This window comes from Nasonia vitripennis, chromosome 5, assembly GCF_009193385.2.
Source record: "Nasonia vitripennis strain AsymCx chromosome 5, Nvit_psr_1.1, whole genome shotgun sequence".
NCBI classification, from domain to species: domain Eukaryota; kingdom Metazoa; phylum Arthropoda; class Insecta; order Hymenoptera; family Pteromalidae; genus Nasonia; species Nasonia vitripennis.
The window spans coordinates 20,963,879-20,986,273 of record NC_045761.1 but is presented as its reverse complement, the minus strand read 5'-3'; the positions used below and the strand labels follow the sequence as shown (position 1 = coordinate 20,986,273).

Here is a 22,395-nt window from a genome sequence, read left to right as displayed (position 1 = left end):
TAGATTACCCCCCCCCCCCATCATTCACCGTCTGGAGTTCTCTCCCTCTCTCGCCTCTTGAAAGCAGTATAGGTATAGTTCATTGTCTCGTTCGCCTCGAGTCTCGACTATATAGATAAAGGAGCCGCTTTATCTCGAGGAGATGACGTGTTTTTGTTTTCTATTATACTAAGTATAGAGACGCGGGAGGAATTTTCAGGATTCTGCAGCTTTACAGTCGAACGATACTCTACGGGATTCGTTAAAAAGTTTTAAGTGCGACAAGGCATCGTTTAAGTAAAGTTGCTTTATTGATTTTTTTTGTGCTTTGTTTATTTTGGCAAGAGGGAGTTGATGTTATGTTATCTCGTAGTGCACAAGATGTCTGCGCGAAAACCGTCTGCTTGCAGGGGGAAACGTCAAAAACCTGTTAGATGAGCGAGATTTTTGGATATCCTTTTTCCATGGACTTGGAATAAATTTCGAGGTATTTGCATACGAATTGAGAAACACGTATTTGTAAGGATGCGATTATTATTGATTTGCATAATCTGCTTTGAGGTGTTTCTTAATAGAAACCTGCAATTTTTTGCTTAACCTCTAAAAAGATATCAACTATTTTGAGCTCAGGAATTTATTTGATTTACAAGTTTTTGTCTATCATTTTATGAATACATTTCGATGTATATGAAACGGGTTTTCAATCTGTTTTGATCCATTAAAAATGATACTTTAACCTCAATGTTTATGCAAATAGTTGTATGCATATTTTCGTTATTATATCATTAAACTAAGCAAATCTGTTATGGCTCTCTTTAATTTTTATTTTTCATGATTCGTTTAACAGGCAAACAAGGGCAAAAATGTCTATCTCAAATGAATTAGATGCTACTGCGCCAGAGGCAGAAACAAATGACGACTATTATTTAGAGTTGTCACCAGAACCTGTCAAATTTGAACCTGTTAACGATGTTACAGATGTATTCTTTGATGATTCTAAGCAGCAAGTACGTAATAAAAGAAAAAGCAGAATTTGTTTTTATCCAAAAAATTTGTTCCTAATGTAATTATGATTTACAGGTATTTGCGATCAGGTCAGGAGGTGTTACAGGTGTACTTGTTAAGGGTCCTGAACATAATATCAATTTCCGCATGGATGACAAAGGACCCGTTATTTCTATTAAATTTTCTCCAGATATGAATATTCTGGCTATTCAGCGAAGTGTTACTTCAGTAGAATTCATAAACTATAATTCAGGAAATTCCTTGGATGGTGTAGAATATTCTCAATCATGTAAGGGAAAGAATGCTACAATTCTTGGTTTTGTGTGGACACATGGTAACGAGATACTGTTTGTTACGGATCATGGTGTTGAACTTTTCCAAGTAAGTTTTCATGATGAAAGAAGCATTGAAATAGAATAATAATAGAATAATAAAACATTCTTTACTGTTACGGATAGGTCATTCCAGAAAAACGATGTGTAAAAGCCTTAAAATCATTAAGTTTACAAGTTAATTGGTTTATATTTTGTCCACAAAGCTACATGGTCTTACTTTCATCAGGAACATTAGGAAATCAAATGCAGGCATTGTACATTACTCCAGGGAATTTGCACAAGATAACAAAGTTTGAAAGTAAGTTCATAGATACATTTATTTAGTCTAACCACTGACATACATACTAAAACAAATTATTTCTTCATTAGTGGAAGCAATGTCTACAAAACCAGGAAAGCTTGCTGTATCTGAAAGAGACGTAGCACTGGCAGTTTTATACTCAACTCCCTGTATCATTGTTCTCAGGCACCAACCAGGTGACAATGCAAGACCAGTTGGATCAGCATTTGTTTATGTATATACAGTTCATAAGTAAGTTATATAAACTTTTAATGATTGCTAATACAAGATACAAAAAATCAAATGTTCAATTTTTAATCAACAAACATCATTTTTAGAATGGTGACCATTAGAAAAAGTCATATTCTCAAGCTTGACATGAGTGGCAGATTTGCCATTAACGTTGTAGATAATCTCATAATAGTTCATCACCAGGCTTCTAAAGTAAGATTTAACGATTTAGTATGAAAAACAAATGAATGCAGATATTGAATACAGAAATTTTTCACTTTTAGACGTCTATGATATTTGATATAATGCTGCCTGGTGTAAGTGATGGAACTGTTCTTCATCATGTGAGTGTTGCACCTTCAAAACCTATCAAACCATGCAGTCTGAGAGTTCCTGGTCCCAATATATCGGAATACGTCAATCAACCGTGTCAATTATGTATCCTTTTCTGAAGTTTTCAATATTAAAAAAGGTAATGTTAGCCATATTTCCTTAATAAGTAATTAGATTCTCCAAACTGGGTCGTTTTCCAGCCAAATATCGTAATTGACGCAAAACTTGGTTGTTTGTGGTAAGATAGCTACATTATCTAATGATAGTATATTATAAATATGCCAACATTTTAATTATAATTTTCATTTCAATTAGGTACATGGAATTGAGGTTAGATTCCTTAGTGAAACTTATTCCTGATAAAGTTCAACTTGTTGAATTTTTAATGCAACGAAAGAATAATAATGCCAAGCGAATTTTAATTCAAGTAATAAGGGATCTCGTAACGCGAATGCCCACGTCGTTAATAGATATGCCCGCTATTTTTGATAAATTGAATACTGTGTACAGAAATCACTTAGAAAATGAAATTCAAAGTGTCATGGGAACACCGTTACTGAATAATACGAAAAATGTTACCACGGTACCCGACAATTTCAAGTACAAAATATTTCTGGATCAAAGTGACATGTATAGTCACATTCTATCCAAATTTCCCGAGGGCACGATTGATTCCAAAATGATTATTTGGGTACTCCTTGAATATATCAGGTACGTTATTTTATAAAACTAAATTTCTGTTTGATAGCTTTTATAACTATTGAAATTTCATGTAGATCCTTATCAGAACACGGAATCCCAGTACAACACTACGTATACGAGCTCGTAATAACAACACTGGTACACAAAGAGGCTTATTATCAACTTCATCAGTTACTACAGTACCACGTAGTCTCTGATTCAAAGCCCTTGGCCTGCCTACTGCTCTCTTTAGAAAATCTCTATCCTGCTGCTCATCAGCTTGCCTTGGACATGCTCAAACGACTGGGAAATGCGCACGAGGAAATAATCGAGGTACTACTATCCAAGGGTCAAATTCTGCCGGTGCTACGCTACGTTCGGAGTGTCGGCAAGGCCGACCAAGTCTGTGCCAGGAAGTTCCTCGAGGCGGCAAAGGCCGACGGTGATCCTATTCTTTTCTACTCTGTCTACAAATTTTTCGAACAGAGGAACCTCAGGTTGCACAACACCACCGGTTTCGCCAAAAGCGAGAGGTGCCAGGCTTATGTGCAGCATTTTAAGACGCTCTTCCAAACGACGGACAATAACGGATGCAACTCGGACTCGAACTCGAATCTGTCCAACATCTCGGGTTTGAGTGAAGGAGCCTGATATCCTGATGTGATCATGTATGTACATAAGTATATGTAAATTTTAAGGACGAAATGTATATTTATGATTATTTAATTGTTAAATAAAGTAAGGACATTTATACTAATATGGTATGAATATTTAATGCATATACTGTGGCCACCCATTCACTTATTAAGTGTGGCCAAACTTGCTTAACATCTGTCATCAATCGGTCTATAGACTTCCGTCATCTATGATACATTTACAAGTCAAATTTTTTCAAAATTTACAATTATTTAATCAATTATTTATAATTTTATAAAACTTGTATGTACAGGGTATAACATTTTTAAGTCACGATCATGTTTTTCCATTTGTTGGTTTTATATCGTCTTTCTTCAATTCATAGATCTGAAAATGAAAATAATCTTTGAGTTCTGATAAACGCATCAAAAGTAAGAATAGCGAAAATTATCAATTAAATTGTAACTCACCTGAATATATGCTTCAGTCAATGTGATCATCTGTGGCAAGATTTGTGTGACATGCAAATCTTGCATCTCGTACCACTGTCCAGTAGCCTTGTGCAATATGTGCACTTTGTAAGTACCGTGACTAGGTTCACCATCGTGAACAATATTGGCCACGAGTTCGTAATTTGTATGAGGGTGCATTGCCTTTACCTCTGGTGTGAGGATATCTCCAAAATCAACATTTCTGAAAGATAGCACATGTTTATTTTTGTACTTTTATAATTATGTAAGGAGATTTAGATAGTTAGATACATACTTTACAGGAAAGTTGACAATTGTAGGATTCTTTTCCACAAAAAAAGTATTCTTGGTAAATCGCTGAAAAATAAATATTTTTGTAAATTCATAACAGAGTTTTATATTATTATAATGACAGAATTGCAATTACCTTGATATAGAGAATCAGGAACGGTGGAAGTTCTCTGATTTCAAATCTCTTCATGAAGTTTTCCTTGTATGTCTTGTATTCCTTTTCAGAAATTGCATTGAACTTGTTTAGAAGTGTGTACAAATTGACCTGCAGAGATGAAAGTTTTTATTATTTCAATGTAATAAAAATAAATAAACGTGCATAACGTGAAAACAAAAATTACTTGTGGAATAATGTTCTCTGCATGCTGATCTTTAAAAAGAGGTGGAGGTGGCAAATCACAAGTCAGGTACAAAAATGGACTCTCTGTCACAGTTTCACCATATTCAACTGTATTCAAAAGTTCACTTCGTTGGCTTTCTTCTAATTCAAGTGGTGGTATTTTACGTGTATAAATTCTCATTTGCCCCAAAAATGTCTTGTATATTATACTAGAATCTTTCTTTTTCGTGCCGTTTAATGCTAAGTGTAGAGCATTCAGGAACCACGAGAGGAAATCCACAGGATCACCTAAAATTTCAATCAAGTTACTAATTATTTATTTTAATTTTTATCATTATTTTCATTTTAATAGAAAAATTATGTACCTTGCTCGGTGAATTGAAATTTCTTTTTACTCCACAAAACTACCGCCTGTAACATTTCATGAGGGCTTACATGTACTTTAAAATTACGTGGATTCCATAATTTTCTCATAAGTTCTCCAAACCTTTGAATAAGTTGGTACGATGAATCTCCTGGTGGCCTCTTAACCTTTGAATAGTTTGATTCCCTCAAAAAGTAGTCACGCAGCGGTGTGACATGAGACAGCGCCTTTTAAAATGATTTAGACTTAAGTAGGAAATTGATGTTGAGGACAACTTTACTAAAATATTATATTACCTGCAAAATTACATTGCAATAATCATTGGCTTTAATATTGTTCATGCCAATGATCCCTGGAGAGTACATGGAGCCATCAATAGCTCTGGAAAGCTTATCATTGCTATCCAGTAGAGCAATTTGATGTTTATCAAAGGTTGGGTTAAGAACATATTTAATGTCATCGAGCGATGAATCTGCAATGAAATAAGATGAATTATGTATGATACTAAATTAATGCATATTCTCTTTCTTTGGCAATGTTCTTACCTATTATCTCGTAGTTATCCGGTAAGCAGTAAAACTTAAGAGAGTGAAGATTCAAAAAAACATGGTGATATTCCGCTACACTGTGAGTGTAAGCATGTGTATTGTTTCCTCTGCCCTGAAAGTATTTGCCACATACAAGGCACGCATACACATTTATCCTCGAAAGCGAGACTGAGCATAACTTTTCAAAATCAAAGTCGAGAAATTGCCTGTTTATTGTATCCAAATAAGGACACAATCTGGGCACCACTGCCCTTTGTTCATTGAAAGCTAAAAACCAAAATCAGCATAAGAATCTATTTATTCGAAACAAGTGTCAACAAACAAATGACCCTAACCTATAAAAATAACAGTCTCATACTTCACATAATTGTTATTTTCTAATAGCTATGTTCTCTACTTACAAAATTATGTTTAAGATTATTGTACAGTGGGTTGAACTTACATTCATCTTCGTAATTATCTGGCATTGTAAAACACTGACAATAAGTAGTCAATTGTAAGTAAGTCTTCCTGAGGTAAACACTGTATACTTATACCGCCTATATATATATATATATATATATATATATATATATATATATATATATATATATATATATATATATATATATATATATATATATATATATATATATATACACATGTAAAAGCGCCCCCATATTGCCTATAGGATATAGTCGCCCTCGCGTCGAAGGCGGCGAGCTTCATTTGAAGCTAACATAGTTTTCGCTTCGATCGTACAAACAGGATTTCGGAAGAAGTGTTTTTTTTTTTGTTTCTACTCGATGCTGTATATAATTTGATGCAAAAAATAATCTTGATCGATTTTTTTTCTCTCCCAAGTAAGTAAGTATACTCAGTGACAGCGCAGATTTTCTCATTTTCTTAGTAAACTAGCTGCAAGTCGAATAAAAAAAAGTTGAAGTTTCATTACATCGATGTGCTGTATATTTTATTGAACATTTTGTAATTTATAGTCCACGCGCGCGAAGGCTTGTAAACTTTCTTCCATGTAAAAGAAGTATCTATAAGTTTTTCCTCACGAAATAAACTCGCATTATTACTATTAATTCAAATATTTTCACATTGGCCCGTATATGAAAGTATGTATTGGCATGCATAAAAAGCAGCAAAAGTGTCTCGTTAAAATAGAGGATATAGATATATAACCGCACGAGCTGTACCTATTATACGACGGTACAATATTGCTGGCTGCTGGCACGTGAAGTGTTTTATCATTGTGATTTGTGGTCGATCGTCGAAGCATGAAGAAGCACCCAATCGACATCGATCCGCGGCCGAAGAAGGCTTGAAAGAAAATGACGATCGTCGTATCGTAATGAACAGTATAGACGCCGATTCATTATACGAAAATATAAGCTTTCGACGTCAATTATTATATCTGAAAACTTTTTTCTTTTCAAATATTTTTCAGATTTTACGAGATGCTGATGGACAATTAGATTCGCTATATTTACGTTAAATGAATTCATGCATCCTGCGAATATACAGCTGCGCATAAGATCAAATATTGACTTATTTGCTTTCACTTGACAATCAAGGATGAGGAAAATAGGTCAGAAGTAATGAAAGTGCGCCAACGCAGCGGGAAGCTTATTTAAAATGTCTTTATTGACGTACTTTTAGATCACTTTTCGTCTTTCTTCTTATTGTTTTGACAAACAATATTGTACAGCGTGTATACACACCCGATAGTCGACTCTTTCGGGGATGACACGACGGTTTTGACTATAGAAGGGCAAGTTTGCCGCTATTACAATAGATAGGAAATTAACAAGAGCCCCGAGATGCGCACTCGAGGCAAACTTTTTGATATTTGCCCGGCCTTTTTACTATTGCATAATATGATATAGCTTTTATTGTACAAAATTATTATTTTACCGCGGTACGCAAAATTCAGAGTTGCAAATTTAAATATACTATATAGCTGTAGCGTTTTCACTGTTCTGAGTGGATAACAAAAGATTTGTTCGTTTCTCGTAGCCATTAATAATTTTTATTTGAGAAATAAATTCTATTTGTAATATGTAATTAGGATAATCTTTTTTAAGCAATAATTGTTATAAAATTCGTAGTTGAAGTTTATAAAATATTCACATAAATTTTTTTAATTCAAGAAGACTACTGTGGAGCAGACGAAGTTCGTCAGTAGTTGTTGAAAAATGTTTAAATATTTCAACCAATAAGTATATTGAGGCATAATTTTCATAAGATATTACCTACTTATAATACACAATCAAAATTCAGTCGATATAATATAAGTACCATGAGACATTTTGCATAAGATTTTTTTAATTTCATTAAATTATATACTTATATTTTGCATATTCTAAAACTAAGCAATTTTTTAAACTTCTATTTTCGATAGCTAGATCGATGAAATTCGGGGCATTTCGAGTGGTGCAAAAAATTTGGAAAGTTCTAGTGCTCGTTTGGTTAGTTACTTTAAGAGAGAGACGGAGAGACACTCAGTTTGAATGGGTCAAAGACATTTTTCAATTCTTATATTGGCTATCAACTTTTATGAACAGCTTCTTACTTTGAACTATTTCTTTTAATGCAACCATTGCTTATTTTTATGATTGTTGATATATAGTTCAATTTTACATATATCTCTTTCTCGTCTCATTTTTTTTTCTATATAATTTATTACCTTTGCGATCTGTGCGATAAAGTACAATTTTTGTTGGCTACACAGCTATAGACAGTTACAGATATACATGGCTATCCATAAAGTACTTTTGAGACAAATTCGTGCTCCACGCGATAAACAAAAAATCTATATTTCTATGATGAATCTATTAACTATATCTATAGCATCGCATTTTTATTACGATTTCAGACAACGCAGTGAAATTCATCAGGTGTTTGAAAAAAACTTTCATATATGCAATCTATATAATTTAAATATTTCCTTGAAGTATATATGTATAGGATAGGTATACAATGGTCCTCTTGGTTCAACGTTTTATTCATAATATTTTCACAATAAAAACTCCACATATACATGCGAATTCACAGTTACTTTGTAACTTGTATTATGTGTACGTATAGTTATTTATAAGCGACTTTCTGAAATTACTCAAATCATATTTATTTTGATGTTAAAAATAGTGCAATAATAAAGTATGATTTAATGTGTAAGTATTAAATCGTTATTTATACTTCAATAACGAAAATCAGTTAATCAATGTAGCAATTAAAACGAAATAATAATTAATGATTCGCTATAGATAATATTTGATTGTTTGCTTGAATTGATTTTTTTTAATGACTTCTATAGATAAAACACAATGATAAAGTGGAATCACATTCCAAGATTTTATACGAATACCGTTTACACATAATTGTATATATGTTTTCCGTTAGCTTTATTATATATATAAATTAGTTTTTTATATATACAGATTTTTTAAAATAGATTTTGGAGTAGATTATTTTTGTGCTAACATAAATATATACCTTATAAAATAATAGGATTTGGTTCATCATATATATCATTGATGTGTATTGTATGGATTTAATTTTTGATTATTTTATATTTTGCACATCCTACGATTATATTTATTTTTTCTTTCGTAATTTTTCACGTGTTCTCAATGAAATCGGATAACTTATATACTTACACTATCTTTAAATATTTTAAGATTTGATTAATCGCACATAATGTGATCAACTAAATAAAATTACTTTAATTTTTTTGCACTGCAGTCTTTTATCAGTACAGTTTTACTCTTTTTATGTACTTTAATATTTATCATTCTCGTTTCGCTCAGCGAATATAAAATTCATTTGTATTATGGCAAGTATAAGAAAGCACCTAAATAAGTTTATCGCGATAAATGCATTGTCTTTATACTGTTTTATTTATGCTCATTAGGAATATCGTGATAATATTAACCCTTTTAATTCAATAACTTATTTATGAACTATATATACTTCAGTATATCATATACTCTATAAAATTTGGTTCTCAAAGCATGAAATATAAAATATTTCAATTTTCAAAAACTGAAAAAAACGAAATGTGCCATTTATTAATTTTCCAAAAATATAATAAGTTTCTTTAAATTATTCAGTTATATATATATATATATATATATATATGTGTTGCGCTATAATTATTTTTGAATTTATAATTTGTATGAAACTTAATATTTATTTAGCATACAAAATCCTATTTATAATAATTTATTATTATATAAGTATGTTAATAAATGGAATTCTCGTTATTATAGTTATGAGAAAGTCCTAATCATAAGATACAACTTTAATCTATATCGGATCATTTCAACAGGAAATTATGATATTTTTTACGTTATATTATAGACTATAAATAATGTAATTGAATAACGAATTTCAAACTTGAAGTAAATTAAATTTTTACTGAATTTAGATGGATATAGTTAATATTTCAGGCGAATACAGTAGAGATTCGCCGGAAAGTTAAACTAAGCTTACGCACTGGCTTTCAATTATAAAAACTTACACTTTTCAAAGTCCTTCGACGATATATGCTTTGCATTTATGCACACTGTACTTTATCTCGGTAGAAAATTAGCTAATTGTGAAGCTAAATTTTTTTAGTTTCTACTCAAGAATTTGCTTATTTCGGCTACTTTTCTACCAAGAAGTGTATAAAAATATATAGAAATTCCTTGTACTAATTTGTACGTATTTTTCCATATATTTTTATGATGAATCTATTTCTTTTTTATGTTATAGTTGGTTAGATAATATTAACGTTTCATAACTATTTATAACTCATTCGATTAAAAAAAAACGTTAGTTACATTTGATGAGAAAAAATTCTGCATATAATACTGAAGATATTAATAAGTAAAAAACAGAAATAATGAAAGAAATTAAATAAATGACAGTTTTTTCTCTTAACTTTAAAAACTGGTATGAGTATATGTCTATATTTATAACATCTCTCTATATGACCCTATAAATCTTACAGCCGCAGGTCTTTATGATCTGCCTTCGAATGACAAACTTGCATTTACAGTTCTATAAAATGAGTGAAACACACAAACTCGTGTGTTATATGCATAATCTGTAAAGTTTAACGACGAGGTATTCCGCTTAAATATAAAGTGTATTCTCCTGTTGACTTTTATAATACACTTCGTTTTTTTGTTTAACTCGTGTATACGTAATATACTTGTACAGTATATCTTGCAATCGTATGTGATATGAGAAATTCCTTTTCTAGCGTTCTTCGTTAGTCTGCATTTCTTCAATTTTATTTACGTTTACATATTTTAAGAAACGTGATTATTCTCTACTTATCTGATGGTTGATCATATGGGACGGTTGTTATCATTATTGTTACTATATATGTATGTGTAAATTTGATAAATCTTAAATTTATGCAGTTTAAGAATAAATTATAGAAACTCAAAAGTACACTATCGACAAGCTAGCATATGCAGATAATTTTGTTTGCATAATAATAATTTTTTGGTTGATTCGTAAGTATTAATCATACATCTTCAACATTAACAATATTCTTTTATATAGCATATAACAGGTATTCCTTTTTTATTTCTGTCGGTATTATATAGGAATGTGAGATTTTGGGTCTTTTCATGAATGGCAACATCGTCTATACAAGTATATCGGTTGTTTTTTTTATTGCAATTTTCATATTTTTCTTCTTCTTTCAAAATAGAAGTGCTTTTGAAACAAGCACAATACCTTTCTTCGTTTAGTATAATCGTTTCACAAAATAAAGCATACCGACATATTGTTCAAATTGAAGTTCTATATAAGTTCATCGTTTTTTTTATTTTCTTGCTTTTGTGATAAGACTTCGATTACACGTTATCTTATACTTACATGATGCACCTATAGTCACAAACAATAACTACTGTCATATAAATCTGGTAAACTGTAAATGGTGCATGATTTTCATTTTTACTAACACAATTTCTAAAACCAGCTCAAACCTCTCTCACGCGCTCTCAACGAAAATTCCAAGCAACTACGCTACTCCCGCCAAACCATGAAACCACCCCCTGATTTTAATCTTGACTATTGGCCTTAATTTTTACGCACCAGTTCAAAAAAGATGTACATAATAAATCGAGACGCCGCGTATCTCGCGCCCCATGACGACCTCGAAGGGAGTCAATCGATAAAACGATATCTCGCAAGAGCGAAGGGTCCTTTTTTCCTTATGCTAAATCCAAAGATCGTTCGTCAGTCGCTTCTAGATACATCCCCCTCTCGGGCTAAGAAATGCGCAATAAGCCCATATTCGCGAGTCCTCCAGGACATTCGAGGGGTGCGTTTATAACATACGGGAGGAAAATCTCGATGTTGTTTTTTCTTTGGCGCGAGTTTATCACTTGCTCTTTGAAGTTTGCCGAACGAGAGGAGCGCAGATTTTTATCTCGAGAACATTTTTTGGGGGGCAAATATACCGCGTGTATACTTTCTTTTTATTGTTGATGAGGTTCGATGGGCTTTCCGCGTCCCGGAAAAGGGTTTCGTGTGAGAATAAGATATTCTTTTTATGAGAAATTTCTTTTTAGTTATTTAATTTTTCCTGTATTTTTTGATACGAATTTTTAATTTGATTATTGAAATGGCAGTATATTACACTTCAACAAATATAATAAAATTGCTGCTCTTAATTAAGGAGATGACAGCTTCGATATTATAATACTGAATTCGAAGTATGTTTAATATTTAACTAATTAAATATTTCTTATCAAAAATGAAAAATGAAAAGAGAAAGTAAAATACATTTGTAATTAATTAATAATAATAATATAATTCATTATATCCCACGCTGAATTTGATATTTAATTAAATTAAATTTTCAGGAGCATCATTTTTCAATTTGTTTGCTCTATTTACGAAACCCCGCCCGCATAGTTTTGATAATTTTAGCTCTAAGAATACAGCCCGGATGAAACTTTTGTCGATAAGCAATATATACGTTACATGTTATTATTATTTTCGAAAGCTTGCTATTATACTCCGAATAAGAATTTTTAATCATATCCCTTTCAAAATTTTAAAACCAACATGATCCGAATTTCGGTAACCGCTTGTATAATAATGTTGTATTCGAAAATTTATCAATAATTTACAAGGCCTGAACGCGATGCACTAATTATTGGAAAACAAATTTGCATGTAACGATGCGCAAAATTTGCACAAATTGATTCTTCGCTTCGATCGAGTTACCGTTGATAATTGCGTTTTACTGTAGAACATCAGTCAATGAATAAAATTATACACATTACATTTTAATTGCCATTAAAAATAATTAATAAAACGACGCAAAATAAGTTCGTTCAAGATTGACGTCAAAACTCACGTATAAAAAATCAAACGCATAATATAATATCCCGATAACAATATCGAAAGGAACTTTCCAAAGCAGCATCTTCACACTATATACCTCATAATCTCACTCCAAAAGATTAAGTTCAGCGCGTTCGAGAAGCCGGCAGCCGCGAATAATAATTAGTCACAGTCCAACGCCTCCCTCTACCCTCAATTTTCGCGATATCACTCGTTCATTCCTGCGCTCTCGACCTGTATATGCGTTATCAAAGAGGCGGCTTTCTTCACTGACTCTCTACCGCCGTGTAGGCAAGTACCGCGTTGTATTACGCGATAATGGAGTTAACCGTAGTGGCGGAATATGTGGGACAAGTCGCGGGTCAAAGCGAATATGTTTGAGCTCTCGGGAAGAGGGGATGTCTCGAGTGGAGTGGCTGATAGTGTCTTGAAATTTTACGCGCACTGCATTGTTTAGTCCTCCCTTTCTCTCCTTTTTTATATTGAGTTAGCGCGGTGCGACACCGTAAAGAAAGTTTTTTCCAAGCCTGTGCCCCCGACTCTCACGCATACCAAGTGGCCTCGAAAAAGGACGAGCTTTAACAAAAGAAACGCTTTCGTCCCTTAAAAATCGCGTAAATATTACAAAGTTCTATAATTCAACCGAAGCCTAAACTACTATGAACGTTAATTTCTCACCCGCACACCCGAGGCATAATCCTTTTTATCCCGTCTACAGCCGAAAAAGAGCCGCCTGCAACGCGATTTTCTCCCTTTGTACGAAGATCGGAGCCGGTGTAATTTCACGAGCCTCTTTTTTTTATGCTTTATTAAGGATTTTTTTTCTCTCTTTCTCTCAGCTCGTCGGACTTTTTTCGGAGGCGTCCTTGCGTGCACCATCATTTCTTTTTAATTGGACACGCGCGCGACCGTGGAGTTTCTTTGTTGCAGCAAATGCGCGAGATGCGGACCAATTATAAGAGTCAAGCCGATCGGACTTTTTTAGTCCTGAATGAAGAGAGAGAGAGAGAGAGAGAGAGAGAGAGAGAGAGAGAGAGAGAGAGAGAGCATTATTTCGTTCGTCAAAATTCGGGAAATCTGAGATTGCGCTTTTTTTATACGTCTTTTCGCTTTGGAAGCTTGAAAGCTTCGTTTGTGTTACAAAAAGTATCGGGTTTGATAAAGATAATTGATTCGTTATAGAAAACATAAGCCCATCGTTAGCTCCAAGAGTTATACCATAACAAAAAGTAACGTCGAAAAATCCCGTTTTCAAAAACACAAAATACAAATGGAAATCCTCTCTCGGAACGCACGTACAGAAGAATAAAAAATAAAGAATAATAAACTCTCTCTCTCTCTCTCTCTCTCTCTCTCTCTCTCTCTCTCGCTCGCTTATTTCTTTTTAGCTACTTTGTCACGACTCGCGAAGCTCGTGTCACGTCCTTTGTCCACGTACGCGCGCGATTCTCTCTACTCTGCATTTCCGCGACTCGCTTGTGTGTAAGCTCGGCTATTTTCGACCCTCGCGTAGTGCATAATACAGCATTGGAAGAGGCTAGACCCCGGAATTTCCCGCTTTGATCTCAGCTTTGTTGCTTTTCGCCCGCTTACACTTCTTTCCCCGCGTGTACAATAGGAATTTTCGTTGAGAGCACAGTATGCTATGCGAATTACGCAGTTAGAGTCCCTTGTGTAGTTGATTGCGTCGCGATTAGGGTGAGCAGGTGCGGTTCGTGCGTGCGAAACGGAAATTTTAATTAACCTTATGATTACGATGATTATTACGCGGTTGTGATTGTTTGCTCGTTGCTGTTTGCTGAGTGTGATTTGAAAGGATATTTTTTTGACTCTTTTGCTTTAATTTTTTCTCGTGTCAACGAAGAACGTCTGTATGTTCATTGATTAATCATAAGAATCGACTTACACTTACTGACGCGGATCGAAAAATCATTCAACGAGACCGATCTCCTTCAATCCTCCCCGATTAACAAAAATACGAACACATTGCATGATATTATTGAATTCGATGTTCATATCCTATAGAAGTCAATCTCATCCACATCGTTATATCCAGCGCAACATCAGAGAAACTCGTTTCCTCGTCCCATCACATACACGTCGCGTCAAAAGTTCGACTCTCTTCACTGCAGGACGTCCTTACTAAACAAATTCAAAATCAAGCTGAAGCTCTCGTCGAAAGCTCACTTATATCACACGTCGAGTTCGTTAGCTTAGGAGATGTTGCAGTCTTCGGCATGAGCGTCTCGTATCTGCTGTTTGGTTTTGCGAGAGGCGCGCCTGATGAGGCTACGGCTCCGAGGTTTGCTCTTTACTTCCTCGGCGACGGTGACGACGCTCGAACCCTGGGCTGCCAGCACCTGCTTCGGACTACTCGGGCTTCCGTTCCCGGACCTGCCAGGACTCCCTGGCCTCGCGCTGTTGGAACAAACGGTGCAGTCGAGGTTATCGCTCAAGCGTATTGGCTTTCGGTGTCGGTTGACACAAAAGGGACGGGATGCAGAGGCACACTGCGAGCGAGATGGAAGAGAAGGTGGGATTTGTGCGGGATAGACTTTCGGGAGGACGCACAGGCTTTTCGGAAGTTCAACGATTCGAGAAAGGGAAGTTTGAAATGAGGCTGCGTTAAGGTATGGGTATATCGTTGAAAATTTCCATATCCATACCTCCGCGATCCATAAGCCGAGCATCGTCTCCTCAATCCCGACTCGTCGGTCTCTCCGGTCGGGTTCTTGGGCACGATCCTGGACAGCGTGACAAAGCAGCGAAATATCTCCTTAATATTGTAATCGTCCTTCGCCGAGCACTCGATCACCTTAGCTCTGAGCTTTGGCAACTCGCAGTAGAGCCACTCGCTAACGTCCTCGATCGGTACTTCCCGATGCGCCAGCGACAGGTCGAGCTTGTTGCCGGCTATCACTATCGGCACTTCCTGCGGGCAGATGTATACACGCGAGACGGAGATCAGCTCTGGGTGTGTCTTTTTCCTGACCCAAGGGATTTCGGACCGACGGCTGGGCAAACGTAATTTGCCGCAGATATCGATGCCGCTCTTTGACAAACTCGGGCGCGGGGCTCCGAAATCGAGCTCGCGGGTTGGGAAAGAGCTTTTCACGATGTTTCCATTTCATTTTATTAGTCGAGAGAGCTTTTACGAGCTTTCGACTCGACAAAGAGAGTCGATTGAATAGAAACACTGTAATAATTTTCGCGAGGTGTCCTCCACTCACAAAAGTATATGGCTTCCAAAAATTTCATACTGAAAACAAAACATCTAACTATGTTTTACGCTGTACAATGGCTTTAATAGATTTTAGAGCGAGCTTCTACCGCCTTCGGCAATTTCATATATAGTTGAAAACTAAACTTCGCTATTATGCCGCGTATACCCACGGCGAATTGATTATTTGAGAAAATGCGACGCAATTATATCAAAATACACACACGCGATACGAGCTTTGATTACTTTGTCCCAGATTTTCCATTGGGTCGCATCGAACAATCCCGTTATTATTATCTCAATGCCGGAAAAATTCGTTTCAAAACGCGCGGATGGAAAGAAGTACGATCGATTTCAAAGCCAGTCCGACCGAATCCCTGCTTGTACTACTGCGGGAACAATCGAGGGCATCGAGGCTGTTGTTGGGGCGAGTGTTCGTGCGCGCGTGTGTGTGTGTGTATGTGTGTTTGACTCACCTGAAAGTCGGCCCTTTGCTCTCGGACTTCCTCAAAGCAGCGCTTGACGCACTCGAAGCTCGCCAGCGAGCAAGTCGAGTAGACAAGGAGAAAGGCATGGGCTGTCGCTATGCTCAGTCGGCGCATAGCCGGGAACTGCTGATCGCCTGTAGGTGACAATATAACGAACTTTTAATCGATAGCACTCCTGGGCTATTTTAAAATTTTTTAAGAGTATTGTGTTATAATTCATCTCTTCGTTTGCGGTGAAAACTGCGCGCTAAACACGTCACTCGTTTGATTCACGTCCCAAAGATACTTCGCTTCGATAATCCCCTTACACGCGCCAATAGCAAAAGAACGACAGTAGGCGTAAGATTGTCTGAAGCAGATTAACCCGCGTTAAACTTCCCCTGATGGTTTTACGGGACTTTGTGACGTTATAACGAAGTTAGTCCATTGCAACGCTGCGCGGCAAAGTTACACGCCTCGTATATAGATAGTCTACAATACGCAGTACGTCAGCTCTAATAATAATCACTAAAGCTCAGCAAATTTCGATAAATCGATACATCCAGCGATCCTTCCAAAACCATCGAATCCACGTGTAAAAGAAAAAAAGGAAAAAATAAAAATTGAATCTCACCAGCCGTGTCGAGCAGATCGACCTTGAGGGTGAGTGTCCCGAGGATGCACTCCCTGGAGTAGAGATCCTCGACGGTCGGCCTGTACTTGTCGCTGAAGCCCTGGCCAAGCAGCCGCCGGATAATCGCGCTCTTCCCAACACTAGCTCCGCCCAGCACCACCAGCCGGATCCTCTCGTAATCCGCCATTTTTCCGCTTGCACGCTTCGCTTCTTCGCTTCTCTGTCTATCTATGACGCTCTGCGAGAGACAGGCCGAAGATGCCGGCGGTATGGTCAGTGCTTGGACGCGTATTACGGCTATATGGTAGAGGATAAATGAAAAAATACGAGATCGGCCGCGCGCTCGCTCGGCTGGAATGGATAGGGCTTTGATGTAGGGGAGGCTAAGTCGGCTGTGAAATTTATTGATGGAAGGTGTTTAAGTGATACGTATGCATATTTTTCGTGGAAAGATGAAGGCGATATATAATGCATATGATGAATTTTACTACCTCGTATCACAGAGTTCGTAGGATCCTCGTCTGGGAGAATGAGTTTCCAAGTGAAAGCGGCCAGTCCTTCTCATCCCATCAGCGTATCCGCATATCTGTCTATCTCTGGAGAGGCGTCGGAACCGCGTATCTCGGATCTATACGTGCTCTATCCTGACCAGAGCGTCGGCCCTCGTCATATCTCGACGCGGAGAAAAATCTTCTTCCTCTCTCAGCTCGTTAATCCTGTGCCTGTGCGGTAGCACTTCAAGCCGGGGATAAATCGCGCGCATAAATCGACCCTTTGATTTCCGGCCGGAATATTTGGCGCCCAGCGGGTACCTGTCTGTGACGACTTCTTACATGGTGTATCGTCGACTTCGTTATTTTTTCGGGAGGTTCTCTCCCCTCGCGTATAATCAGCTCGAGGGCGTACGGGATCTTCCGGTCAGTTCCCTCGACGTAGGACAGACGAGGATGGCTTTACATTGTGGCGATCTGAAACAGAGAGAGTATTTTTTATTCGCGAACAATCGATTTCAACCAACCACTACTCAGCGCACACGGTTTACCATGTAATCAAGTTATGAGCGACGGCTTTGTGCCCAGTGGCCGGCGTCCATTTAGCGAAAATCAAAGAGAGCTTATACAGAGGTACGGTAGCAGCTAGTACGTATATACACCTCGTCTGCGGCCTGTTCTCCCGGCTAAATCGTGGCGAAATCAATTTTCGCGCGTTTGCAGCGTAAAACTTTCGTAATTACAAGCCACGAATACGTGGCCGGCGCATGTGTACACGTGCGCGCGGGCAACCTTGCGCGCACACGTCAATTCGACGAGTAGGGTGAGAAAGTCCTGCGAGCTATTCAAATCGGAGCGTCTTTTTTCCTTTGCACGCGGTGTACTATGTATGTATACCTATACACGCACACGAGCGGGTTTTCATCGATGTACGTGTACGGACAGCTTTGCCTCGACGCAATTTCGACCGGATAATTGTTTTGGTTATTCGATTCGGGAAAGAGTGGATATTGTTCGGTAAAACTTCACTTTGAGGAATTTGATTAATTATTCTCTACTTTATGTTGTATGAAGGTTCGATTATTTTCCTTTTCGCGCTCTACACGATGTGCGCAAGATAAAAGCTCAAATGAATTTCGTTCTCGTGTTACACACGCCGCGCGGGAAAAGTTTGGAAAAGCTTTTCTCGTCGCTATGCGCAGGTATTAACGAGTTGAGAACTGCTATATACTGACCGCCGATACGTGTGTAGCTGCTTGAATAAGTTACGAGAAATGTACAGCGGCGGAGAGTTTAGGTTTTCCCGAGGACAAGCGACAAAGGCCGAAGTTCTTTTTGAAAAATTCGACTGGAAATCGATGATGAAACTCGCACGAGCGCGCGAGAAGGATGTATCCGCGCTTTTGATCAAGCGTCTCTTCCCTCTGTGAATACGAGAACGTATACGCCCGACAACTTTTATTGGAAATTTCTCGCGTGTAATATACGCTCTGCCGCGTATAATCCTGATAAACTGCAGCCCCTTATGATCCTTCGTATACAAAAAATTCTATAGTCCAGTAAATAATAATTAAAAAGTTATACTCCGATACCAACTATCGTTGTTATGAACTACGTAGTACACGCTTTGTTAAACCGAATCATCCCAACAGGGCCAATTACAATCCAGGCAATTAGCGCGCGTATACGCATACTGCTACTGAAAAGGGTCTACCTAGGCTGCATATGTCTGATCTGTTGTATTTTATGTGCTCGGAGCACATAAGACTTTCCGGGTCAGCGAAATAATTGCTCAGCCTGGCTGAGAATAGAATCGAGGCACCTGCATACGCGAAGTTTAATGAATATTAACGACCTCCGCCAATTTTAACGCATCGCTGAAGTATAACCATTACGGCTGTGATTGGCGTTCGATGTTGTGTTCTATGGACCTGATGTAATCCAGTGTGCGTTGCGCATTCTAATAGTAATTATTTTTTTCTCTGATTCATACTCGACCGAACAATTCTTCAATTTTTCAAAACGTCCGGTTGTCAATATTCGAAAACCTTCGTTATATAAATCCAGAAGCTACAGAAAAACTCTTCTCCGCCAAAGAATAACACAAGCCACAGTCAATGAACCGAATGATTAGAATTTCGAAATCCGATCGAATTTCAAAACTCCCGCTCGCTATTCTTTGAAATATAAAAGAAAAAAATCCTATACTGTATTCTTCCCCGGAATATCTCGCTCCAACACCCGTAACTCAATCCTCCATCCTATACAGCAAGAAGTCGGTTTTATATATATGAGGATTCGAGACGCTTGTCACGATAAATCGTAGAGGAGCGTCGAAGCGAGTCGTGAAAACAAAGTGCTCTGCACACGCGGATGTGCCTCAGCTGTTGCGCGCTTGATCCTCTAAAGCGTCTGAGCTTATGGGAGGAGCGAAGCAACAGCTTTTCTGTGCTGTATACGTATATAGTGCGATTGGCTTTGTTTCTGTTTGAGCAAAGTGTCGTGCATGCTTGTGACGTGTGAATATTAAATTGCGACGCGTTTTTCTTAGAGGAAGCTTTGGAAAGGTGAAGTCCTGAAACCATCTCTTAAGGAGACGTCGGAGCAACGCTGATTGGTCGAAATGTTCTGGTTTTTCTAACCTCAAAAATATTTAAGATCCTAAATAATAAGGAGAGGTCACTTACACGATAAGTAACAATCATTAATTTGATTTTCGTTAATTTGAAGTATATTAAAAGCATGCGATCACGCCATCGATGTGCACGACAGCGCATTATATCCTGACATTATATCGCTATGGCAACCGGTACCTTTGCATCGCTCGTTCAAAGGGAAAGGCCACCTACGTGAGTTGTCCTCGCACGTTGGCTCGGAGTCAGCGTCAAAAGGGCTGTCTCCGAGGACCTCCAGCCTTCCGACTCTCTATACAGCTCTGTGCGTATGCACTGCTGCAACGATCGACAGCCGAAGAAATTGAGAAACGCTTTTGGTTGAGATTGCTTTTGGGCGATGGTACGGTGACGTATAAGTAATAATAAATAGTTTGATTATACGGATGGAGAAATATTTTATTGGAAAATAGAAAATTGAGAGTACTTTGGAGGTGTACTTAGTAGCTTCTTAATGAATTTTTATCATGGAGTTAATTAATATTAAAACATGGCCTAATGTATTACTCATTCGGTACAACGAAGGGAGAGAGAGAATCTTAGCTCTTCGACGTTGCAATTCAGGTCAATCGAATGCTATCGATGTGAAGCATACGAATTACTCTAAAAAGTTTTCGAACTGATTATTTTTCAAAACATGAGCTTTTTTTTCTTTACGAATGAAGCATCCGTTATGAATTTGTTCTTTTTACAAGTTTGTATATTTGAAATACACTTTGCAGCTGATTTAGAATGTTGACAAGTGCAAATTTATCTGCATATTCTTTAACATAATGAAGTCCAACTACGAAAAATTGACAATGAATAATAGTTTATCATAAAATGCAATAATTCAATTTTTTATTTGAAATGATTTATTATAAAGGCAAAGAGCTTAAAAAATTATAATAGCTGTATAATGAGCTTTAAAACTTCTGACATTTTTGTTGAAAACAAATTCTTTTAATTTTACGAGAGAGATTATTCTGTCAGAATTCATTTTAAATCTCGGATAATTTCTGGATTTGAGCGAAAGACCCTTGAATAAATTTGACGTCGCGATTATACGAGCTGAATCTGTACCATAAGGATTCAAGTTTCATATAAAAATAATTATTCGTTCATCAAACAAAAATGAATGAAAATTTATTTCAACCTCTTTTAATTGTAACTATAATGCCAGTTAAACGGTTTTATCTACTATTCCCTATCTTTTCTGAATTCAGGTTTTGTCTACTAAAGTTCAACGGATCCAATAAAAAAGTAAAGCTATAGCAAGGAAACTTCGGTAGTACCTGCCTATATTCATGTTTTTAATTAAAGCAATCTGTGTAGAGAATCAATAGGAAAATCATTAGTGTTCCTTTCACTGCTATCGCGTTGCATCGATTCTCAGTCTCAGTCAAAGTTTAGAAAACTTTATTTTCCAAAGTTTCGTTTCAACTGCAGCTTACCTACCAATGTTCTGTATGGGTGCTTGTACACAAAGCTACTTTGTTGTATTTCGATTCAATCATACAAACATTTTCAACAGCAAACGTTTGTTTAAAAGAGTTATAAAGCAATTTATTATATTTAACGAGTTAATAAACATTTTTCTTTAGCGCGATTCATAAATTAATATTTCAATTCTATGTCATATCTTTTGAAATATAAAAGAGAAATAAATCTGTCTTTTTGAAAGTGAGTACTTGGACATTTTTTTATTCTTTTTCTTTTTGAACATTTTCTACGTGTTATATTTTTATTCTTACTGTTTTAGCATGGTAAGAGAACAAAGACCTCCTTCTTAGCTATACAGTAAGGCTTTTAGGATACCGCTTCTCGTGTACATGCAGATCCTTTTGATGGCGACTGACCTTTTGCAGAGTTTAGCAGCGACAGTATCCAGATATTAAGTTTTAATACTAATGCCGATTTTGCGTTATCTAGTTTATCCGTTTCGTTACTGAATGCAGTTCGTTAACTTGTTATTTATTTTGAAGCATGGCCCATAGCTTGCTTCAGTATAATGATTCTAATAGAAAATTCAACGTATATTATGCTCCCTTTTGAGATGTTGACTAGGAAATGATATACAGGGAGAGATTGCAAT

At 36.6% G+C, this 22,395-nt stretch overlaps 3 protein-coding genes across 9 annotated transcripts in view; 1 reads left to right on the top strand and 2 right to left on the bottom strand.

The window, feature by feature from the left end:
- The first annotated feature begins 113 nt into the window (after positions 1-113).
- On the top strand, positions 114-3,733 carry LOC100124121 (regulator of MON1-CCZ1 complex). Its single transcript, XM_008209348.4, has 11 exons — positions 114-276; positions 353-466; positions 827-986; positions 1,060-1,365; positions 1,443-1,617; positions 1,689-1,851; positions 1,938-2,043; positions 2,115-2,268; positions 2,338-2,401; positions 2,479-2,874; positions 2,940-3,733. The coding sequence occupies exons 3-11, from the start codon at positions 843-845 to the stop codon at positions 3,493-3,495; spliced, it is 2,064 nt and encodes a 687-aa protein (XP_008207570.1). The 5' UTR covers positions 114-276; positions 353-466; positions 827-842; the 3' UTR covers positions 3,496-3,733.
- Positions 3,592-6,033, bottom strand: LOC100124123 (U4/U6.U5 tri-snRNP-associated protein 2). 2 transcript variants are annotated; one of them, XM_031930899.1, is made up of 9 exons: positions 5,936-6,033; positions 5,491-5,760; positions 5,242-5,417; positions 4,947-5,172; positions 4,583-4,869; positions 4,378-4,506; positions 4,246-4,307; positions 3,951-4,173; positions 3,592-3,867 (listed from the first exon to the last, which is right to left on the bottom strand). In XM_031930899.1, the coding sequence occupies exons 1-9, from the start codon at positions 5,958-5,960 to the stop codon at positions 3,817-3,819; spliced, it is 1,449 nt and encodes a 482-aa protein (XP_031786759.1). In that variant the 5' UTR covers positions 5,961-6,033; the 3' UTR covers positions 3,592-3,816. The 2 variants fall into 2 exon arrangements, with proteins under 2 accessions (XP_031786759.1, XP_032456892.1); XM_032601001.1 differs by lacking the exon at positions 5,936-6,033 and adding an exon at positions 5,829-5,926 and having other exon boundaries at positions 3,599-3,867.
- A 1,070-nt stretch (positions 6,034-7,103) lies between these two features.
- The window catches only part of LOC100124125 (GTP-binding protein Di-Ras2), an 87,635-nt gene continuing 72,343 nt past the window's right edge, over positions 7,104-22,395 (bottom strand). For 4 of the 6 annotated variants that reach the window (XM_008209356.4, XM_008209361.4, XM_008209357.4 and 1 more), the window contains 5 exons: positions 17,650-18,126; positions 17,159-17,396; positions 16,534-16,679; positions 15,504-15,769; positions 7,104-15,255 (listed from right to left, as the gene is read on the bottom strand). In XM_008209356.4, coding sequence (XP_008207578.1) covers positions 15,051-15,255; positions 15,504-15,769; positions 16,534-16,679; positions 17,159-17,345 — 804 coding nt within the window. In that variant the 5' untranslated portion in view covers positions 17,346-17,396; positions 17,650-18,126 and the 3' untranslated portion in view covers positions 7,104-15,050. Of the gene's footprint in view, positions 15,256-15,503; positions 15,770-16,533; positions 16,680-17,158; positions 17,456-17,649; positions 18,127-22,395 lie in introns of all 6 variants that reach the window. The other 2 variants (XM_032601000.1, XM_016985906.3) reach the window with 1 other exon arrangement.